The sequence below is a fragment of the Heloderma suspectum genome, chromosome 3, assembly GCF_057233095.1.
Source record: "Heloderma suspectum isolate Gila_16-S chromosome 3, 16-S_ref, whole genome shotgun sequence".
NCBI lineage: Eukaryota > Metazoa > Chordata > Lepidosauria > Squamata > Helodermatidae > Heloderma > Heloderma suspectum.
In genome coordinates this window covers 318,072,274-318,089,608 of record NC_139460.1, presented here as the reverse complement: position 1 = coordinate 318,089,608, position 17,335 = coordinate 318,072,274, and the positions used below count along the sequence as shown (strand labels likewise).

Genomic DNA, 17,335 nt, shown 5'->3' with positions numbered 1-17,335 from the left:
ATTGTGGTGGCCATCCCTGCAAAGTATAAGTTGCTCCGGGTACCCTCTAACTTTTTTTAAAGAAGTAAAGCATTAAAGCGAAATAGCGGTTTTGTCAGCAGTACCTACACCCCCTATTTCACTATCTCACATTTGCCAGCAATTCCTATACCCCCAGTTGCGCAATAGTGAGATAGTGAGGTGGGAGGTATAGGAATTGCTGGCAAATGTGAGATAGGGAGATAGTGAGATGGGGTAGTGCTTGCTAATGTGGTTTTAAAGGGAAAGAAATAAAAAAATTAGCGGAATTGGGCATAGGTAGGGAAAGCAAGTGTCTCCTCAGAAGTAACTCCCATTGAGCGACTTCCAGCAGGAGCCATGTCGCCCTGGCAAGCGTCCTGCGGAGAATCCGCATGTCGGCTCCTCAAACAGCTTTTAAAAGGTTGAAAAACTTTTTCATCTTCCCCTGGAATTAAAAGGGGAAGCTAGAGTACCATCTGGATAAGATCTTGGAAGAACAACTCCTTTTGCAGAGCAGCAGAAGAGCTGGACTCTAAGGTCGGTTTTCCTGAGCGTCATCTACTCAGAGCTGTTTTGAAACTCCTATGCAATTAGGAGACTTCAGGGCTGACAAGCTCCAAAAGTATTTATGAATTAAAAATACCAACAATATATAAGGACCTGCAAAATCTGTTGAAGTGACTGTTTGTTTGTAATTATAATTACTTGCTTTTTTTACGGAAAAGGAGGATGGCAGCATCAAGGGGAAGGGAAAAAGCTGTGGGACCACCGCCAACTCCCCCAACTCCTCCCTTGGCAAAGGTTTCTAGAGATGCCGGAGATGTAGAGGAGTTGCTGGCTTAGTAGAACAGGCTAATAGGCTGGATTAGGGATGTCAGAGAATTCCACCACGGATCTCGGTGAGGCCAAATGCCAATGCATTCGGCCCCCCAAAATCCGTGGCGGAACAAAGCCCCCGCCCCCCCCCCCACGAAAGGCGCGCGAAACAGAGCACTTACCTGCTGCCGTCCGCGCTGACTTGCGAATGGCAGCTGTGCTGCAGCCACCATTTGCTTCCTCACCATAGCTGTGATAGGCTACGTATATAATTACATAGCCTATCACAGCTAACACAGGGACGCCATTTGCATCCCTGCAGAGGCTGTGATAGGCTACGTAAGTATTTACGTAGCCTATCACGGCAAGCTAAAAAAAAAAAAAAGTGTACGCAAATGGCGGCGGCTATGGCGGCCGCCATTTGCGTTCCCTTTTTTTCGCTGTTTTAGCCTACGTAAATATTTACGTAAGCTATTATGGCGGGAAAAAAAGGGGAACGCAAATAGCGTAGTGGGCGCTATTTGCGTTCCTTTTTTTTCCCGCCATAATAGCTTACGTAAATATTTACATAGGCTAAAACGGAGGGGGGGAAGGAACGCAAATGGCGCCCACTATGCTATTTGCATTCCCCTTTTTTTTCGCCATAATAGCTTATGTAAATATTTACGTAGGCTAAAACAGTGAAAAAAAGGGAACACAAATGGCGGCCACCGTAGCCACTGCCATTTGCGTATGCTGTTGTGGTTTTTTTGCCTGCAGGCTGCCCAGCAGCCGGATGTCTGGCTGCGGGCGGCCCTGGCCGGCGGCTCCGCAGAATCTCCATGGAGCGAAGCTGGCCGGGTTAGGATTTCGGGGGGAGGTGCGGAGCGCCTCCCCCCCACCGCAAATCACCCCATCGAATAGATAAGTGACTTTTGTACATCCCTAGGCTGGATACGATCCAAGATTTTATTACTAACCTTCAAGGGGCTGTGGCTTTAACTAATAGCTCTTTACAAAAGATGGAATTGAAGGTTAATGCTCTCCAAGACCAGGTGTCTGCACAAGAGACGGCTATGCATGCCTCCCATAATATCCTGTCTGTGAGAATTTCCCAACTGGAGGCATATACTCGTAGAGCAAATCTGCGTATCCTTGGTATCAAAGATCTGCCTGCTGATATAAGTCTGACTAAATTCTTGGATAAATTTCTGCATGAGCTACTTGCTCTGCCATCTAATTATTTACTCGATATTGAGCATGCATACCGTGTGCCATGTCCAGTTCGTGGCATCAAATTTATTTATTTATTTATTTCATTTATATCCTGCCTTTTTTCCTCTTGCAAGGAACCCAAGGCGGCTTACATTATCCTCCTCCTCTCCATTTTGCCCTCACAACAACAACCCTGTGAGGTAGGTTGGGCTGAGAGTCTGTGACTGGCCCAAAGTCGCCCAGTGAGCTTCCATGACTGAGTGGGGACTAGAACCCGGATCTCCCGGCTCCCGGTCCAGCCCTCTAGCCACTGGACCACACTGGCTCTCAAAGGGATTGCCTATACTGTTATAGTTCAATTTGCAAGAGTTTCTACAAAAAATCATATTTTGCACTTGGCAAGAGAAGTGGGAGAACTTTTGGGGGGGCCAACATGAGACAAAGTTACGTTATTTCCAGATTACACTAAAGAAATAACTAACAAAAGAAGGCAGTTTACCAAGGTGAGAAATCAGGCAAGACAAATGAATCTGCAATATCATATCAAATATCCTGCTATATTTTGCATTCTTTTTGAAGGCCAGATGAAAAAGTTTTTAAATCATGAAATGGCAGAGGCTTGGCTAGCTGGCATTCAAAGTAAGGCACGGGAGACATCTTCCCCAGCCTCATCAGCTGGGAACTTTTCAATTATTACTGTACTTCGGATTTGTTTGGGTTATAAGGTCCAGGCAGTATGCCTGTGCAGAGGACTGTTTACATATATCCCCCTTTTTTCTCCCCCTTTTTCTTACTTCCTCTTTTTTTACATTAGACATAATATACTGTATAATAAAATTCCTGTTTGTGTGTGTATAGATATGTATACATTCATATTTAGATTTAGAAATGACACTATCTAAAATATAGATAGCATAAAATTTATTAGAGATTTGTTATTATTATTACTTATCCTTTTCAATTTCCTTCCTTTTTAAATTATTATTACTATCATTATTATGAGACTTTGATTAGTAATATTTTTGGCTGGTTAAATTGTTAAGCTTTACTATTTTATGTTAACTGAAGGGCAATATATGGTTATTGGAAATGAATTGTAGGCTTGCTCCCTTGCTATAAGACTGATGATATGATATTGAAATGTAAGGTTGATTACCTATGCTGTACTGAATTGTAATATTGGCAATGTTATAGGTATAACTTTTAAGTAGAATGATACTTGAAGTTTGTGTGTAATGGAGTTTAAATTTAATCCTTTAAAGTAACTTTTTATATTTTTTCTTTTTCTTTCTTGCTTTCTTCTTCCTTTTCCTTCTTCTGTTGTTGTTTTTTCTTTTTTCATTAATTGCTGTGTCCTCCTAAGAATACTGTATTGTTGGAAACTGTAGATAATGACTAGGTTGTTGGTACTGTTTATTTAATTTATAAAGACTAAAAATAGTATTAAAAGTATTTTAAAAAAGAAAAGAAGTAACTCCCATTGTGGTCAATGAGGATTGTTCCCTAAATATCGATACTGCATTTCTTTAGTGTTTGCTTTGTTGCTGTAAGGAAGTAATTAATGCAAAGCTTCACTCCTTCTCATTACGGGAGCTTCAGGGGAAGGAGAAAGGGGGGTAGAGCCTGGTCGGGGGGAGAGGAGCCTCTCTTACGGTTGAGTGGCCCCTGCCAGTCTGATGACATTCACTCCAATCACCCCACCCCACCTGGAAGTATCTTCCCGTGAACCAACTTAGAATGGTGCAGTGCACTCGTTTGTGGAGCCCTGCACAGACCAAAGCCAGTTCCTTGAAAAATCTGGGTAAGCCACCATTCACTTCTCCTTCTGTTGTCGTCGAGGCACCCCCCTTGTTCCTCCAGTGATCCTCTCATTCAGTCTTCTTGCATATTCACTTTATCCAGGACTGCAAGGGTGAAGCTATGTTAGTTGTTAGAGAACCATAGTCGAATCTCTTTTTTCTTTAAATCTCCATTCAAAGCACTGCAGGAGGAAAATATTGGACTGGAACATTTTTACTACCATTATTTCTCTGGTGTGAACTATTTGCCCCCAGAAACGATTTGCCCCCCCAAATCTTTGACTTTTGCTACCTGTTCGTTACCTATAAGACTTATTACCTGTTTGTGCATTGTGCAGTGAAGCTGAAGCTGTGTTTCATGTGGTTTATTTGCTTCTTTTTCAGGCCCAGGGAGGGTGACCATCTCCCATTCTGTATGCCTTGGCTGCTGGCAATCCATAGACACCAAGAGCTTGAAATTGCAGCCTGTTGTGGGATATGGCATACAGCAATTTAATAACAAAAGTGACGAGTCCGCCCTTTTTGATGTTGGGAAAATATTAAAAGCACAGCGTCAGGTTCGTATGTGTTGTAAGAATTGCCCATCTTCATTTTGCAGAAGGAGACTGTCTGGATACACTTATGGTCAGGTCTGCAAAAAACAATGTCCAGAAAGCTAGGCAGAGAGAAAGGGGAGAAATTCCATCCTCTCTCTGCTCCACATTTTATATTTTTAAAAACTGCAGCATTAAAAAAAAACCTATTAGATGACTGGATGGAAAGTCAGGCAAAATACAAATATCTTTGCTGATGATGGCAGTGATGTTTTATTTAAGCTGTTCCCACGCTACACACACACATGGCTCCCAACCATGTGCTTTAGTGAGTCACTTGCAAACTCTCCTAAATATTTTTTCCAGGTAGTCTCTGGATGGAATTACAAAGTTGAGTATTCAGTAAAAAAAACAAATTGTTCCAAGGCTGAATTTCCGATTATGACTCCAACATGCAAAATCATTCCTGGAGATGTAAGTGATCCTCTTTGTATATATTGCTATCCCCAAATATATAAAGGTTCCATAATTCTGTGCAATATATATTTATATATGGAAGTAGGTCTGAAATAAGATAGAGAGATATGGGAGAAATATAGAGTGCATACTAGGAATGTCCATCAGATTCATCTGAAGCCCAAGCACAATACGGCCTCTTTGGTCCAGTTCTGGTGCTTCCCGAGGTGAAGCGGGCTTCCCTCCAAACTGAACCAGAATTGAAGCTGAATGAGGCTTCATTACCATCTGGTGATTCGGAGATGTGGAAAATTTATGTATCCTGCAAATAGCGTCTTTTCATTTTGTTTCTCTAAAACACTCAGCAGGGAAAGGGGGAGGGAGTGCAGTTGAGTGACTGAAAGGTTCGCCTTCTGATCCTATGGCATGTTTTACTAGGGGCTGCAATCACTGTGCTTTAGGGGAGGGATTGAGTTCTGTTGAATGTTTCAGTAAAATTTTCACTATCTTCCATTTTATCTCAGTTGTACAGTATAGCAGTTGGGAGTAGTGATGGGTTAGTAGTGAAGTGATGGTTTTTGTGTGTTGGGGTGCAGTCACTTGCTTTCATGTTGCATCTGTTCACTATTTCATTCTTCCTGCTTTAACTCAATCCTTCTCTTTCCTGCAAAATCTTTCTAACTGAGATAGCCTTTAGTTTCTCAGTCATTCTGTGTCACTGTTGGTGTGCTTCTTTGTGTAAAATTAGGTAGTGAATCCACTTCCGCTTCCCCTAGTTAAGAAAAAGAAATGATTTTATTTCCTGTTGTCCTGCACGTGTGTGTGTGTGTGTGTGTGTGTGTGTGATATTATCCCCCCATTTTTGTCTGTGTCTCTTACTTTGCTTCTCAGCAAGTGGTTTACCATGTCTTAGTTCTTATTTTTCCCTCCTGATTGAAATTTTTTTAATTGGATTTCCCTCATCATTTTGCTGCCATTCTCCTTTTGTTCCTGGTTTCATTCTGTACATTTTGCACCAACATTGATTAATTATAATTTATAATATTATATTTATTTATTTATTCGTTAGCTTTCCTCCTGAAATTCCCTCTGTTTTGTGTGTCTTAGGCAGGCAGTTCAATCCAACAGGGTTGGGCAAGGATGGGACTATGAGATGGCCATTCTTCCAGTGCCACCACGCTTCACTGTGAAAGAGCCGTGAACTTGTTTTAAAGCATCATAACTCCCTAGCCCCTGCACTTATCCTTCTGCACTTATCCTTTGACTGTTTCTTGCCTGAGGACATCTATATGATGTCTGCCATTTTCATACAAATTGCCCAAAAAATGATGAGGGGAGGGAATGGGAAGTGAATCATTCCCCGCACCCTAAATGTGAGATCCCCCCTTCCACATAAAGTGTTACACCTATCCTTCTGAAGCTTTGTAGGCTTCTTAGTTAGGGCCATCTCTAGGCTGTCTGTCATATTCAGGACACTGGTCCACAAGAAATATAGGAGGATAAGTGCATCCTCTTTTGGATACCCTGAAAATGTCAAGGCTGCTGTTGCACAAAACCCCTACTTTGGCTATCTTTCTGAGATTTGGCAGGTTTAATCCACTCAGAAAGGGCAACTATCTTGGCAATTTTCATCCAGTCCTGCCAAAAAAATTAAAAATTTATCAGAATTTCCCTTTTAAAAAATTCATAATATAAAGGTGCATAGCACAACACCTGCACCTATTTTTCTGAAATTTGGCAGGCATAATTCTTTCCTAACAGGTCACTGTGTCTGAAATAGCTTCCAAATCACGTGAACTACTAGTTTCCCTCTACTCAGCACTGGTTAGGCCTCATGTTGAGTATTGTGTCCAGTTCTGGGCACCACACTTTAAGAAGGATGCAGACAAACTGGAAAAGGTTTAGAGGAGGGCAGTGAAGATGACCGGGGAACTGGGAGCAAAGCCCTACTAGAAGAGACTGAAAGAACTGGGCATGTTTAGCCTTGAGAAGAGAAGACTGAAGGGAGATATGATTGCACTTTTCAAGTACTTGAAAGGTTGTCACAGAGAAAACAGCCAGGATCTCTTCCCGATCATCCCAGAGTACAGGACATGGAATAATGGGCTCAAGTTCCTGGCTGTTAGAGCAATACAACAATGGAACCAATTCCCTAGGGAGGTGGTGGGCTCTCCCATACTGGAGGCATTCAAGATGAGACTGGACAGCCATCTGTCAGAGATGCTTTGACTTGGATTCCTGCATTGAGCAGGGGGTTGGGCTTGATGGTCTTACAGGCCCCTTCCAACCCTACTACTCTATGATTCTATGAAAATATAATTAAGTTCTGACCAAAAGAAAAAAAGGTTATAGCCATTTTTTTTATTTCCCATGAGAGTCAATGGCATGCATGAAGCCTTGGGTTTCCTCCCACCCCACCCCACCCCACCCCTACCCTTTGAAATGCATGGTGGAGAGAGTGACCTGGTTAGCACATAATGCTAACCCACAGTTGTTGAATTCTGGATTTTGTGATGTGTGGAAACAGCCACACTAATAAACCATGCTTTGTTAACCACTAACAACCTAGAAAGAGAACCCATGGGTTGTTGTTGGGTTGTGAACTCTGGGTTGTTTAAATCATGGATTGTCATTACACGTTAATACAGAACCATGGGTTGTTCATGGGTTTTTCACCATGCTACAGAGACAGCAGGCAAGAGTGGTAAAAAAACGAACCCAGCCACTCTACATGCCCATACTACAGCACCACAAGGGCATTTGGGATACAGGGTGGGAGTGGATGGAGGGGGAAGATAATAAACAACCCAGGGATTGAGAAAACAAAACAAGGTTTGTTAGATCATCTGCCAGACAAACCCTGGATAGGTAAACAAAAATGGGTTTGTTTATTTATTTATTAATTCATTCATTCATTCCATTTCAATACCTCCCAATAGCCGAAGCTCTCTAATCAGTTCACAATAATTAAAACCACGGAGTGCAGCATAAAACAATATAAAATATTTCATAAAATATGAAAGCTTAAAACCACAATATAACAGTTGTTGTTGTTGTTGTTCAGTCGTTCAGTCGTGTCTGACTCTTCGTGACCCCATGGACCATAGCACGCCAGGCCTTCCTGTCCTGCGCTCTCTCCCGGAGCGTGCTCAAGTTCATATTCATTGCATCCGTGATGCTATCTAGCCATCTCATCCTCTGCCGTCCCCTTCTCCTTTTGCCTTCCGTCTTTCCCAGCATCAGGGTCTTTTCCAGGGAGTTTTCTCTTCGCATTAGGTGGCCAAAATATTGGAGCTTCAGCTTCATTATCTGTCCTTCCAATGAGCACTCAGGGTTGATTTCCTTTAGGATGGACTGATTTGACCTCCTTGCAGTCCAGGGGACTCGTAAGAGTCTTCTCCAGCACCACAGTTCGAAAGCATCGATTCTTCGGCGCTCAGCCTTCCTTATAGTCCAGCTCTCACAGCCATACATTACTACTGGGAAAACCATAGCTTTGATTAGAAATATAACAGTACAACCATAATAAAACCTAGCAGCAATGCAGAGATTTAAAATACAGATTTAAAACATCAGAGCTTACCCATTTAACCATGGGTTAAATAAAATGTGGTTAGCATTATGTGTGAACCAGGTCAGTGAATAGAGAGAGATTATTCTCTCAAAACACTCAGAAGTCAACAACAACAACACCATGAAACAGTTTCAACAGGGTTGTTCTTTTTTTTTTTTTAAAGAAAAAGAAAGAAAACCTGAACTGAACTCCAACTAAAACATTCTCAATTACTTTGAACCTGAACCAACTCCTTCTCCTTCCCTACCCCCAGAGAAAGAAAAGGCAGTTCAAAATAAGTGTTTGAAGTGTTCAGGTTTGGGGGGGAGAGGACGGAAGTATCTCTCCCTGTGCTACTCCTTGAAAAAAGGGAACAATTCCTAGAAATATTTCCCAGGAAACTAATGGAAAAGAGGAAAGGACTGAGCAAAACAGAGAGCTCTGGTACTGGTAGATCTCTACAAACTGCAGTTTCAAAATCTTCTTCAAGAGCAGCCCCATGTAGAGGTTCAAATCCAATGGTGTAGTGGGAAATGTTAATATCCAGGAGCGTCCATGACAGTGCATCATTCAAAACTCTTTCAGCCTGAGGGCCAAATTTAATTTTGGAGAAGTTCTCAGGGGCCATATGCCAGTGGTGGGTGGGGCGGAAGATAGATGGGAGGGGCCAAAGGCAAAGGGGCGGGACCAAAATACCAAAAATACAAGCACAGTTTAGCTTAAAACGCTTACTGCCAGTAACTAAACCTTAGGGAAGCAGTTCCATGTTGTAGAATGAGATGGGGGGGGGCATGCAAAAGCTAGGAAACAATCAAACAATCAGTGACTGAGAGGGAAATGAGAACCACCTGGTGATGTGGGGAGTGTGGCCATCTGAGGAAGGAGTGTGGCCAGATTTGTCCCCTGGGCCTGAAATTCAACACTCCTGGCATATACACTCATTCATACACATACATACATACATACATACACACACACACACACACACACACACCAATGAACAGCGGTACATAGCACAATACACCTGTCAGTGTTCCCCTTTTGACCTGGACTCCCTGAGCAACTCCTTAAGAAGCTCATGCCTCCTTAAGAGTCCCTCCTTCCTTCTTTTACCTTCCCCTTTCCAGTAACATGGAGTTTAGGCTGTAGGTGTCAGGTGATTGACACTCTAGACCCAGGGTTTAACCACAATAGTTTATTGGTATATTAAAGCAAGCAAATCACAACTAAAGGTATTTACACAATAGAGGTGAGTGATACAAAAGGCCTTAAGAGAAAATAAAAGTTGCAAAATGCAAGTTCCTTTACCCTAGCGGTACTTAGGCTTTTCTAGGCTGCCTCTTCTTGCTCCCTCTTCAGGCTCTGGTCTCCTCAACTCTGCTCTTACTGGCTCTCACTCTATCTACTCTCCTCCCTCAAAACAGAAAGTACTGCTTCAAACCGAAGAAATGAAACTTAAATGGGGAAATGAAAATGAAACTTAACCAAGGAAATGAAACTACTCCTCTCAGGGATACCCCCTCCCAGCAGAAAACTCCAGGCCTCTAAGTGTGACCATTTTTCCCTTTGCCTCTGTATGTCTCAAACCTTCACAACCCCATTTATTAGGATCAGCATGACTGCAACCCTACGCATAGAGCTCATTCATGCTTGTGTCGCACTGGATAGGTTTGACCTGTGTAACACATTGAACTGGACTAGGTCCAGCCCCAGACATCCTCCTGTTCATATAGTACTTCTGATTTAGAACAGCCTTCCCCTACCTGGTGCCCTCCAGAACTGTTGGGCTACAACTCCCATCAACCCCCAGTCAGCATGCCATGATATGTATTGTGTTGGATATCCCAACAACCTTGTGACATAAGCCACTGGTTTTCTCATTTTACAGAGTGGGAAAAACTAAAGGCGAGAGAGAGAGACAATTGACTAAGGTGACAACAACTTCAGGGCAGAGGTGGAAACCAAACTTCTGACTAACTATTGGACTACAGCAATTCTCCCCCCCCCGCCCCCCCAGACCTTTTGATGTGCAGCCAAAGCACTTCAGGAAACAGCAGTGTAATAAGTTGTGCTTTTCCTCTTGGCAAAGAGAGCTGCGTTGGCACAGTTGCCAAAAGAAATAAAAAGATTAAGAGAGAAAGCAATTTAACTTCGGGCAGAGATGTCCATAAAAAGGAAGTTGTTAAATAATCCTCTACAGTATGCATCTGTAATGCAGTTTGGAGGAGGGAACCTTCAAGTGGAATTATTTACACAGGCGCACACATTCTAGCCAGGCTCGCCTGGAATTTACCAGCTACTGCACTGTGTTAGGGAAACAGCTATTTGCTTGCTCTAGCCTTGTGCATTTCTCCCTCCCCATTCCCCCGTTAGTGGTCATGGCTGGATTAAGGTGGATGGGGAATCTGGGTTAGCAGAAGAAAGTATGATTCTTCTTCCACATGGCTGTGACCTGCACATTTTTTTAAGTAAATGTGCAGATGAACCTAAGTCTGTATGGAAGAGATACAAATTAAAAGAGATCCAAAACGAACCATTAAATCATGAGAGCCAGTATGGTGCAGTGGTTTAGAGACTGGACTCTGAACCAGGAAATAAATCCTGCCTGCTGGTTGGGTTTAGGCATGGTAACTTCATTGCTGTTCCCTGTTTCTGTATACGTTATGCCAGCTTTGCACTATACCGTATGGTGAGCTTGCCTGCATCCATTTATCTGAGCTTTTGGCATGAGGCTGTTTGTTTACATTTTTGGAGCTCCTTTGCTCAGTAACCCTAGCACTAAAGCCATCTGTCAGCATGGTGAAGAACAGCCAGGGTTCTCACTCCACCCCACTATTTTCTGAGCCTTTTAACATTTATTTTACCTTTCAAAGAAAACACCTTGTGCACTTCCTGCCTTCTGTGCTGGAGGGCATATCTAGTTGGGTTTTTCAAACACACCACAGCATGACTTCCACACCACAGCATCATTATCCCCACCTCACTGATTTACCTACAGATCTCTATTGCTCTACTGCCATTCCCTCTTCCCAGAGAGTCCTGGGAATTGTAGTTCTCTGAGAGGCTAGAGGTTGGTAATACTCATCACCCTCAGCAAACTATGATTCTCAAGATAGTTTAGATAAAATTCTGTCTCACCCCGTTTTGTCGGATGGTGCAGAGAAGTTCTTATTTTGGTGCTTTAGTAATGGTCTATAAATAAAGCTAGGCCCCTTCTACACAGAGACGCTTTATGATGCAATTCCATTTAAAGCTGGATTTTCATGAATTCAAATGTGCTCCTGCTGTAGCCAGTAAAGCGGTGTATACATTTTTAAAAACCCGTTTTGATGGGGCAAACAGCACCTGAAACCGCATTAGTTTGGGGTTGGGTGGGCACAGTCCCACGAGTAGAACAGAACGTCATCAACTGCGTAGGAATGGTGCTGTGAATGAGCGGAGGCTTGCTCCCTGCCCCTCTCCCTGCTCCACACTCAGTGAAGTGCAATAGAAGGCAATGAGTTACTTCCGAGTAGGCATGTTTAGCCCACTCCTCCCCTCGTGTCCACCCTTTCTCAGTGGGAGTAAGGGTCACTTGGTGGTGATCACCTTTAAACTCATTAAACATCTCCGCACCTACCATGGTCTGGGTGAGCAAAGATTTAAACCAACAAGCAAAGGAATTCTCCCAACCCGTCTCTCCACTCTTGTACTCAGTGAAGTGCAATTGAAGACAATGAGTTATGTCTGAGTAGACATGTTTAGCCCATGCCTCATGTCCACCCCTTCATGCTGAAATTTCTCTTCTGCCTATCAGCACTGCTCCCCGCAGCCCACACTGAAGTCAGTTGAGGTTACACAGACTCCCAAACCGCACTGAAGGCGCTGTGATGGGAAAATCTGTCACAAAACCAGTTTTCAAAAAAGCAGGTTTTATGGCATGAAACCCCATCACTGCTGCAGCGAGGGGCATACATCATGTGCTACAATCATCTGTAAGGCACAGTAGAATCAGAGTAAATCCCCCATCTAGATGGGGCCCTAGTTTTGAAAATCTCCACTGCCCTGTAAGGAAGAAAAAAGAATTTGATTGGGGGAAGAAATGGAGACTAAGTTTCAGCGGACTGTGTTCCCTTTCCCTACTCCACCTCCTTTTCCAATTCAGCCAAGAAGGCCATATCTTGAGACTGGACATCTAGAAGGGTGGCGCTTGAGATATAAACACTGGCAAGAAGTATTTGCACTTGTGTTCAGGATTTAATGGCCACTTCATCTTTTCTTTTTCTTCCAGCGTGAAGGTACCTGTACAATCACTGCCTATGTGCACTTTACAGAAAAGCTTGTGAGTGCTACACAGACGTGCAAACTTCAAGGTTTGTAATTGTCCCTCCCATGCCTCATAAACACTGAGAGCTTCACACATTCACATTGTATGCATTCAGCTCTGTGGGCATGGTGTGTTTTTTCATTCCTAATATCTCAGAAAGGCTTTGAAAAATTGGACAAGTCCATAGAGGAGCGGTCTGTAAAAAGTTATTACCCATAACTCAATTAAGCCTTGAGTATATCAGTATATTTCTGAGTACTGGATGCTGGAAATAAATTGGGGAGCTCATCGCCTTTATGGTCTGGTTGTGACTATCCAGAAGCAACTGGCATACTTGTTTCCCGGGGTTAGATGCAGATGTTGTTGTTCAGTCGTTCAGTCGTGTCCCCATGGACCATAGCATGCCAGGCCTTCCTGTCCTCCGCTCTCTCCTGGAGCGTGCTCAAGGTCATATTCATCGCATCGGTGATGCTATCTAGCCATCTCATCCTCTGCCGTCCCCTTCTCCTTTTGCCTTCAGTTAATATACATCATCTCCATGTAAGAACAAAATGGATTGGGGACTTTTTAGTTTGGTTTTGGAGAGAATACAGTAATTCATTTTGTTTTGGCCAGAAGTGTTATAGAACAGTGTTCATTTTTTCAGACCGAAGGAGACAAGTGAGAAATAGTGGCTAGTGACACCTGGTGACAGCATTACAGAATGCACCTTCAGATTTCTTAGGACAAGGCAGACATTGGGGATGAAAGAGTAGCCCCATAGTAGCCACTGCTTCACGAATTATCTGTGTTAGAACAGAATAAATAATAGAAACTCAGCTAGAATGTATATCACAGTTCATGAGAGGTAGCACCAAGTTCAAAAGGACACCAGCATGGTTAATCAGCAGCGTCTTTTGTAGAAAAGGATGATTCCTTCAGAAACAGGAAGTCTTGCCCAAATGAAGAGTGGGGGGAAAGGTACACAAACTTGTACAAAGGAAATGCAAGCATGAAATAAGAGATGGGGGGAAGTATTTTGAGGAGCATATTCCTAACAAAATCAATACAGAATTGTTTAAATACATCAGAGGCAGGAAACTTTTTAGAGAAGCAGTTGGTCTGTTGAATGACAATGGAGTACTAAAGGAGAATAAGCAGATTTCATAGAAGACAAATGAATTATTTTAGTATGTCCCCACTGCAGAAGATGTAGGGCAATACCTGTGCCTGAATTGATATTTTCAGGAAAGGAATCTGAGGAACTGAGAGAAATAGTGGTGACAGTAGATGACGTTCTAGACCTTATTGACAAATTGAAGGCTAAGAAATCACTGGGACCAGATGGTATCCATCCTTGTATTCTTAAAGAACTCAAATGTGAAACTGTTGATCTTCTAACAAAAATATGTAACAGGTCCCTAAAATCAGCCTCTGTGCGAAAGAACTGGAGAGTGGCCAATGTAACACCATTCTTTAAAAAGGGATCCAGAGGGGATCCAGGAAATTAGAGGCCACTTAGCTTACTGTCTGTTCTGTGTAAATTGCTTGAAACCAGTATTAAAGATACAATTATCAAGCATATAGAATGACAAATCTTGCTGAAAAAGAATCAACATGGCTTCCACAAAGGTATGTCCTTCCTCAGTAACCTTTTAGAGTTCTTTGAGAGTATAGATAAACATATGGACAAGACTGATCTGGTAGACATTGTTTACCCAGACTTAAAAAGCCTTTAGACAAGCCTTTTTTAAAAAGCCCTCACAAAAGGCTCCCGAGCAAACATAACAGTAATGGAAAAAGAGGAGAGGTTGTCTTATGGATCGGTAGCTGGTTAAAGAACAGAAAGCAGAGAGTAGGAATAAATGGTAACTGTTTCACCACCAAATTAGTTAGAGTGGTTGAAACAAAAAGAGATTGTGAAGAGCTCCCAAAGGATCTCTCCAAACTGGACAAATGGATATTAAAATGTCAAATGCAGTTCAATGTAAGTTAGTACAAAGTGATGCACAATGGGACAAAACAAATCCCAACTTCATATAAATACTAAAGTGGCTAGTGATGACTGACCTAGAGAGATCTTGGGGTTGTTGTGGTGGACAGCTTGATGAAAATGTTGACCCAGAGTGCAGCTGCTGTGAAAAGGCAAATTCAATTTAGGCATAATTAGGAAAGGAATCGAAAATAAAACTGCCAATATCATTCTGCTCTTATATAAATCTATTGTGCGACCACACTTGGAATGCTGCATACAGTCCTGGTCATCACACCTAAAAAAGGATATTGTAGAGTTCAAAATTTGCAGAAAATGTCAACCAAAATGAGGAAATGTTACAAAATCTGGGACTGTTTAGCTTAGAAAAAAGGCGAGTAAGGAAAGGCATGATAGAGATGTAAAAAAACGTATGTATGGTGTGGAGAAAATGGAAAGAGATTTTGACTATATTTCAAAATACCAACACTAGGGATCATCCCATGTATCTGGATGATGGGAGTTTCAGAACAGATAAAAGAAAGTACTTCTTTACACAGCGCATAGTTAAACTATTGAATTTGCTACCACAAGATGTATTTATTTATTTGTGGCATTTATATACTGCTGAATATAATAAAATCTCTCCTTGGTGGTGATGGCCACCAAAGCATGTTAGACAAATTCATGGGGGATAAGGCTATCAATGGCTATATAGTACTTCCAGACTTGAAGGCAGTATGCCTCTGTATGCCAGTTGCTGTGGAACACAAGGGGGAGGGTGCTGTTGTACTCATGTCCTACTTTTGGGCTTCCCATAGGCATCTGGTTGGCCACTGTGGGCAGAATGCTGGACTAGATAGGCCTTTTGTCTCATCCAGCATGGCTCTTCTTATGTTCTTATGATGATCAAGGTAATGAAAATAGCATGTGAACTCAGACAGGCTGTAAGTCAAGAATCCTTTGTTTTCAGTAACATCTAGTATTTGTGGGGAATTTTTTTACAGTTAATGAAAAGGTTCCTCCTCCTGCGTGTGTTGGTTGCCCAGTAAACATTCCAAGTGACAGTTCAGAAGTGCAGAAACGTCTGGCGGCTGCTGTGGAAAAGTATAATTCAGAAAGCCATGATGACTTCTATTATAAAACTGAAGAGATAACAAAAGCTACAAGCCAGGTCTGGACTCTGCTGCTACCATTATATTACCATTTAGTTAAGAAAAGGAGGTTCAGATTGGGATGACCTGTTCAATTTGAATTTGAATTCTTTTCCAAGTCCATTTACCTAGCACAGAGGTGATGCCAGAGGGCCAGTACTTTTCATATAAGGCTGTCTTGCTTTAACCATTCCACACAGGAGCCCTTGAGTTCCATGTCTGTGTCTGCACTACATGGAAGTTTCCTTTCATAGGTTGGAAGGGGCCTACAAGACCGTCGAGTCCAACCCCCTGCTCAATGCAGGAAGCCTGATTCCCAGGCAGTCTCCCATCCAAGTACTAACCAGAGCTGACCCTGCTTAGCTTCTGAAATCAGACTAGATCAGGCACATCCAGCCCTTTACTCGTTCTAACATGAATTGTGCACCTTCCAAAAAGCGCTTTCTCAAAGCTGCGATTCTCTGTTGTTTAGTTTATTGGCGTTTGGAAGTAACTACTTCCACCTTCAATCATCCAATTCCGCACAGCATGGAAAGCGGGCTGGTTTCCCCTCCCTCTTTCCCAGCACGAACATATGTGTGTCTACTCAGAAGTAACTCCCATTGTAGTCAATGAGGCTTGTCCCCTGAATGCACACACCAGAGATCCCCCTCAACTGAAATAACACATCTTAAAGCACTAATTCCCTAAAGGCTGTAAAATGGTTCCCAATCTGCGATTCTCTGTTGTTTGGTTTATTGCCATTCAGAAGTAACTACTTCCACCTTAAATCATCCAATCCTGCACAGCGTCTGGTTAGAAAGGGGGCTGGTTTCCCCTCCCTTTGTTTCCCCTCCCTCTTACCCAGCACAAACATATGTGTGTCTACTCAAAAGTAACTCCCATTGTGGTTAATGAGGCTTGTTCCTGAAATGTGGGGGAGCCTCTCTTATTCTCAAAGGAGAAAGGAGGGGAGAGTCTGGAGGAGGGGAACCTCTCTTATTGGTTGAGCAGCCCCTGCCAGTCAGATGACATTCACTCCAACCCCCCCCCCCCGCCAACCTGGAAGTATGTTCAGTGAAGTGACTTTTACTGGTGGGGTACACTCACTCATGGACCCCTGCATGGAGCAAAACCAGCTCTTGAAAAATCCAGGTAAGCCATGACTGGTGTCTACTTCCATCTCCTTCCATTGTCAGGGAGAAACCCCCCTGGTTTAGCAAGCTAAATCTTAGTCTCTGTTAGTCTCTTAGGGCCAAATTAGATGTGGTGCTAAAGATGTCAAATATTGCTTAAAAATTGTTAATAGCAGGTGTCAGGAGGGATTTTACAATCCTTTCATCCCCTGCTGTGGTCCCAGTGAAAATACCCCCCACTCAGGGCTGGATTATTTAAACAAACTTAGCTGAATCTTAATATCTACAGGCAAAACTCCTGTCTTGGCTCCTAAGGAAAACACAGGAACATTCGTTGTGGCTCATTTAATAAAGCGTAACTTCATCCCTACTTTATACTTGAATGGGCCAGATATGCAGATGAGAGCCATACCATATCCACTTTGACTCATGCACAGTTAATACATTAACTTTCCAGG

At 42.7% G+C, this 17,335-nt stretch overlaps 1 protein-coding gene across 1 annotated transcript in view; it reads left to right on the top strand.

The window, feature by feature from the left end:
• Positions 1-17,335, top strand: part of KNG1 (kininogen 1) — a 65,056-nt gene that overhangs the window by 27,187 nt on the left and 20,534 nt on the right. Inside the window, exons 4-7 of the mRNA XM_084845708.1 lie at positions 4,194-4,366; positions 4,709-4,816; positions 12,622-12,703; positions 15,616-15,782. Of these exons, the coding sequence (XP_084701834.1) occupies positions 4,194-4,366; positions 4,709-4,816; positions 12,622-12,703; positions 15,616-15,782 (530 nt within the window). The remainder of the gene's footprint in view (positions 1-4,193; positions 4,367-4,708; positions 4,817-12,621; positions 12,704-15,615; positions 15,783-17,335) is intronic.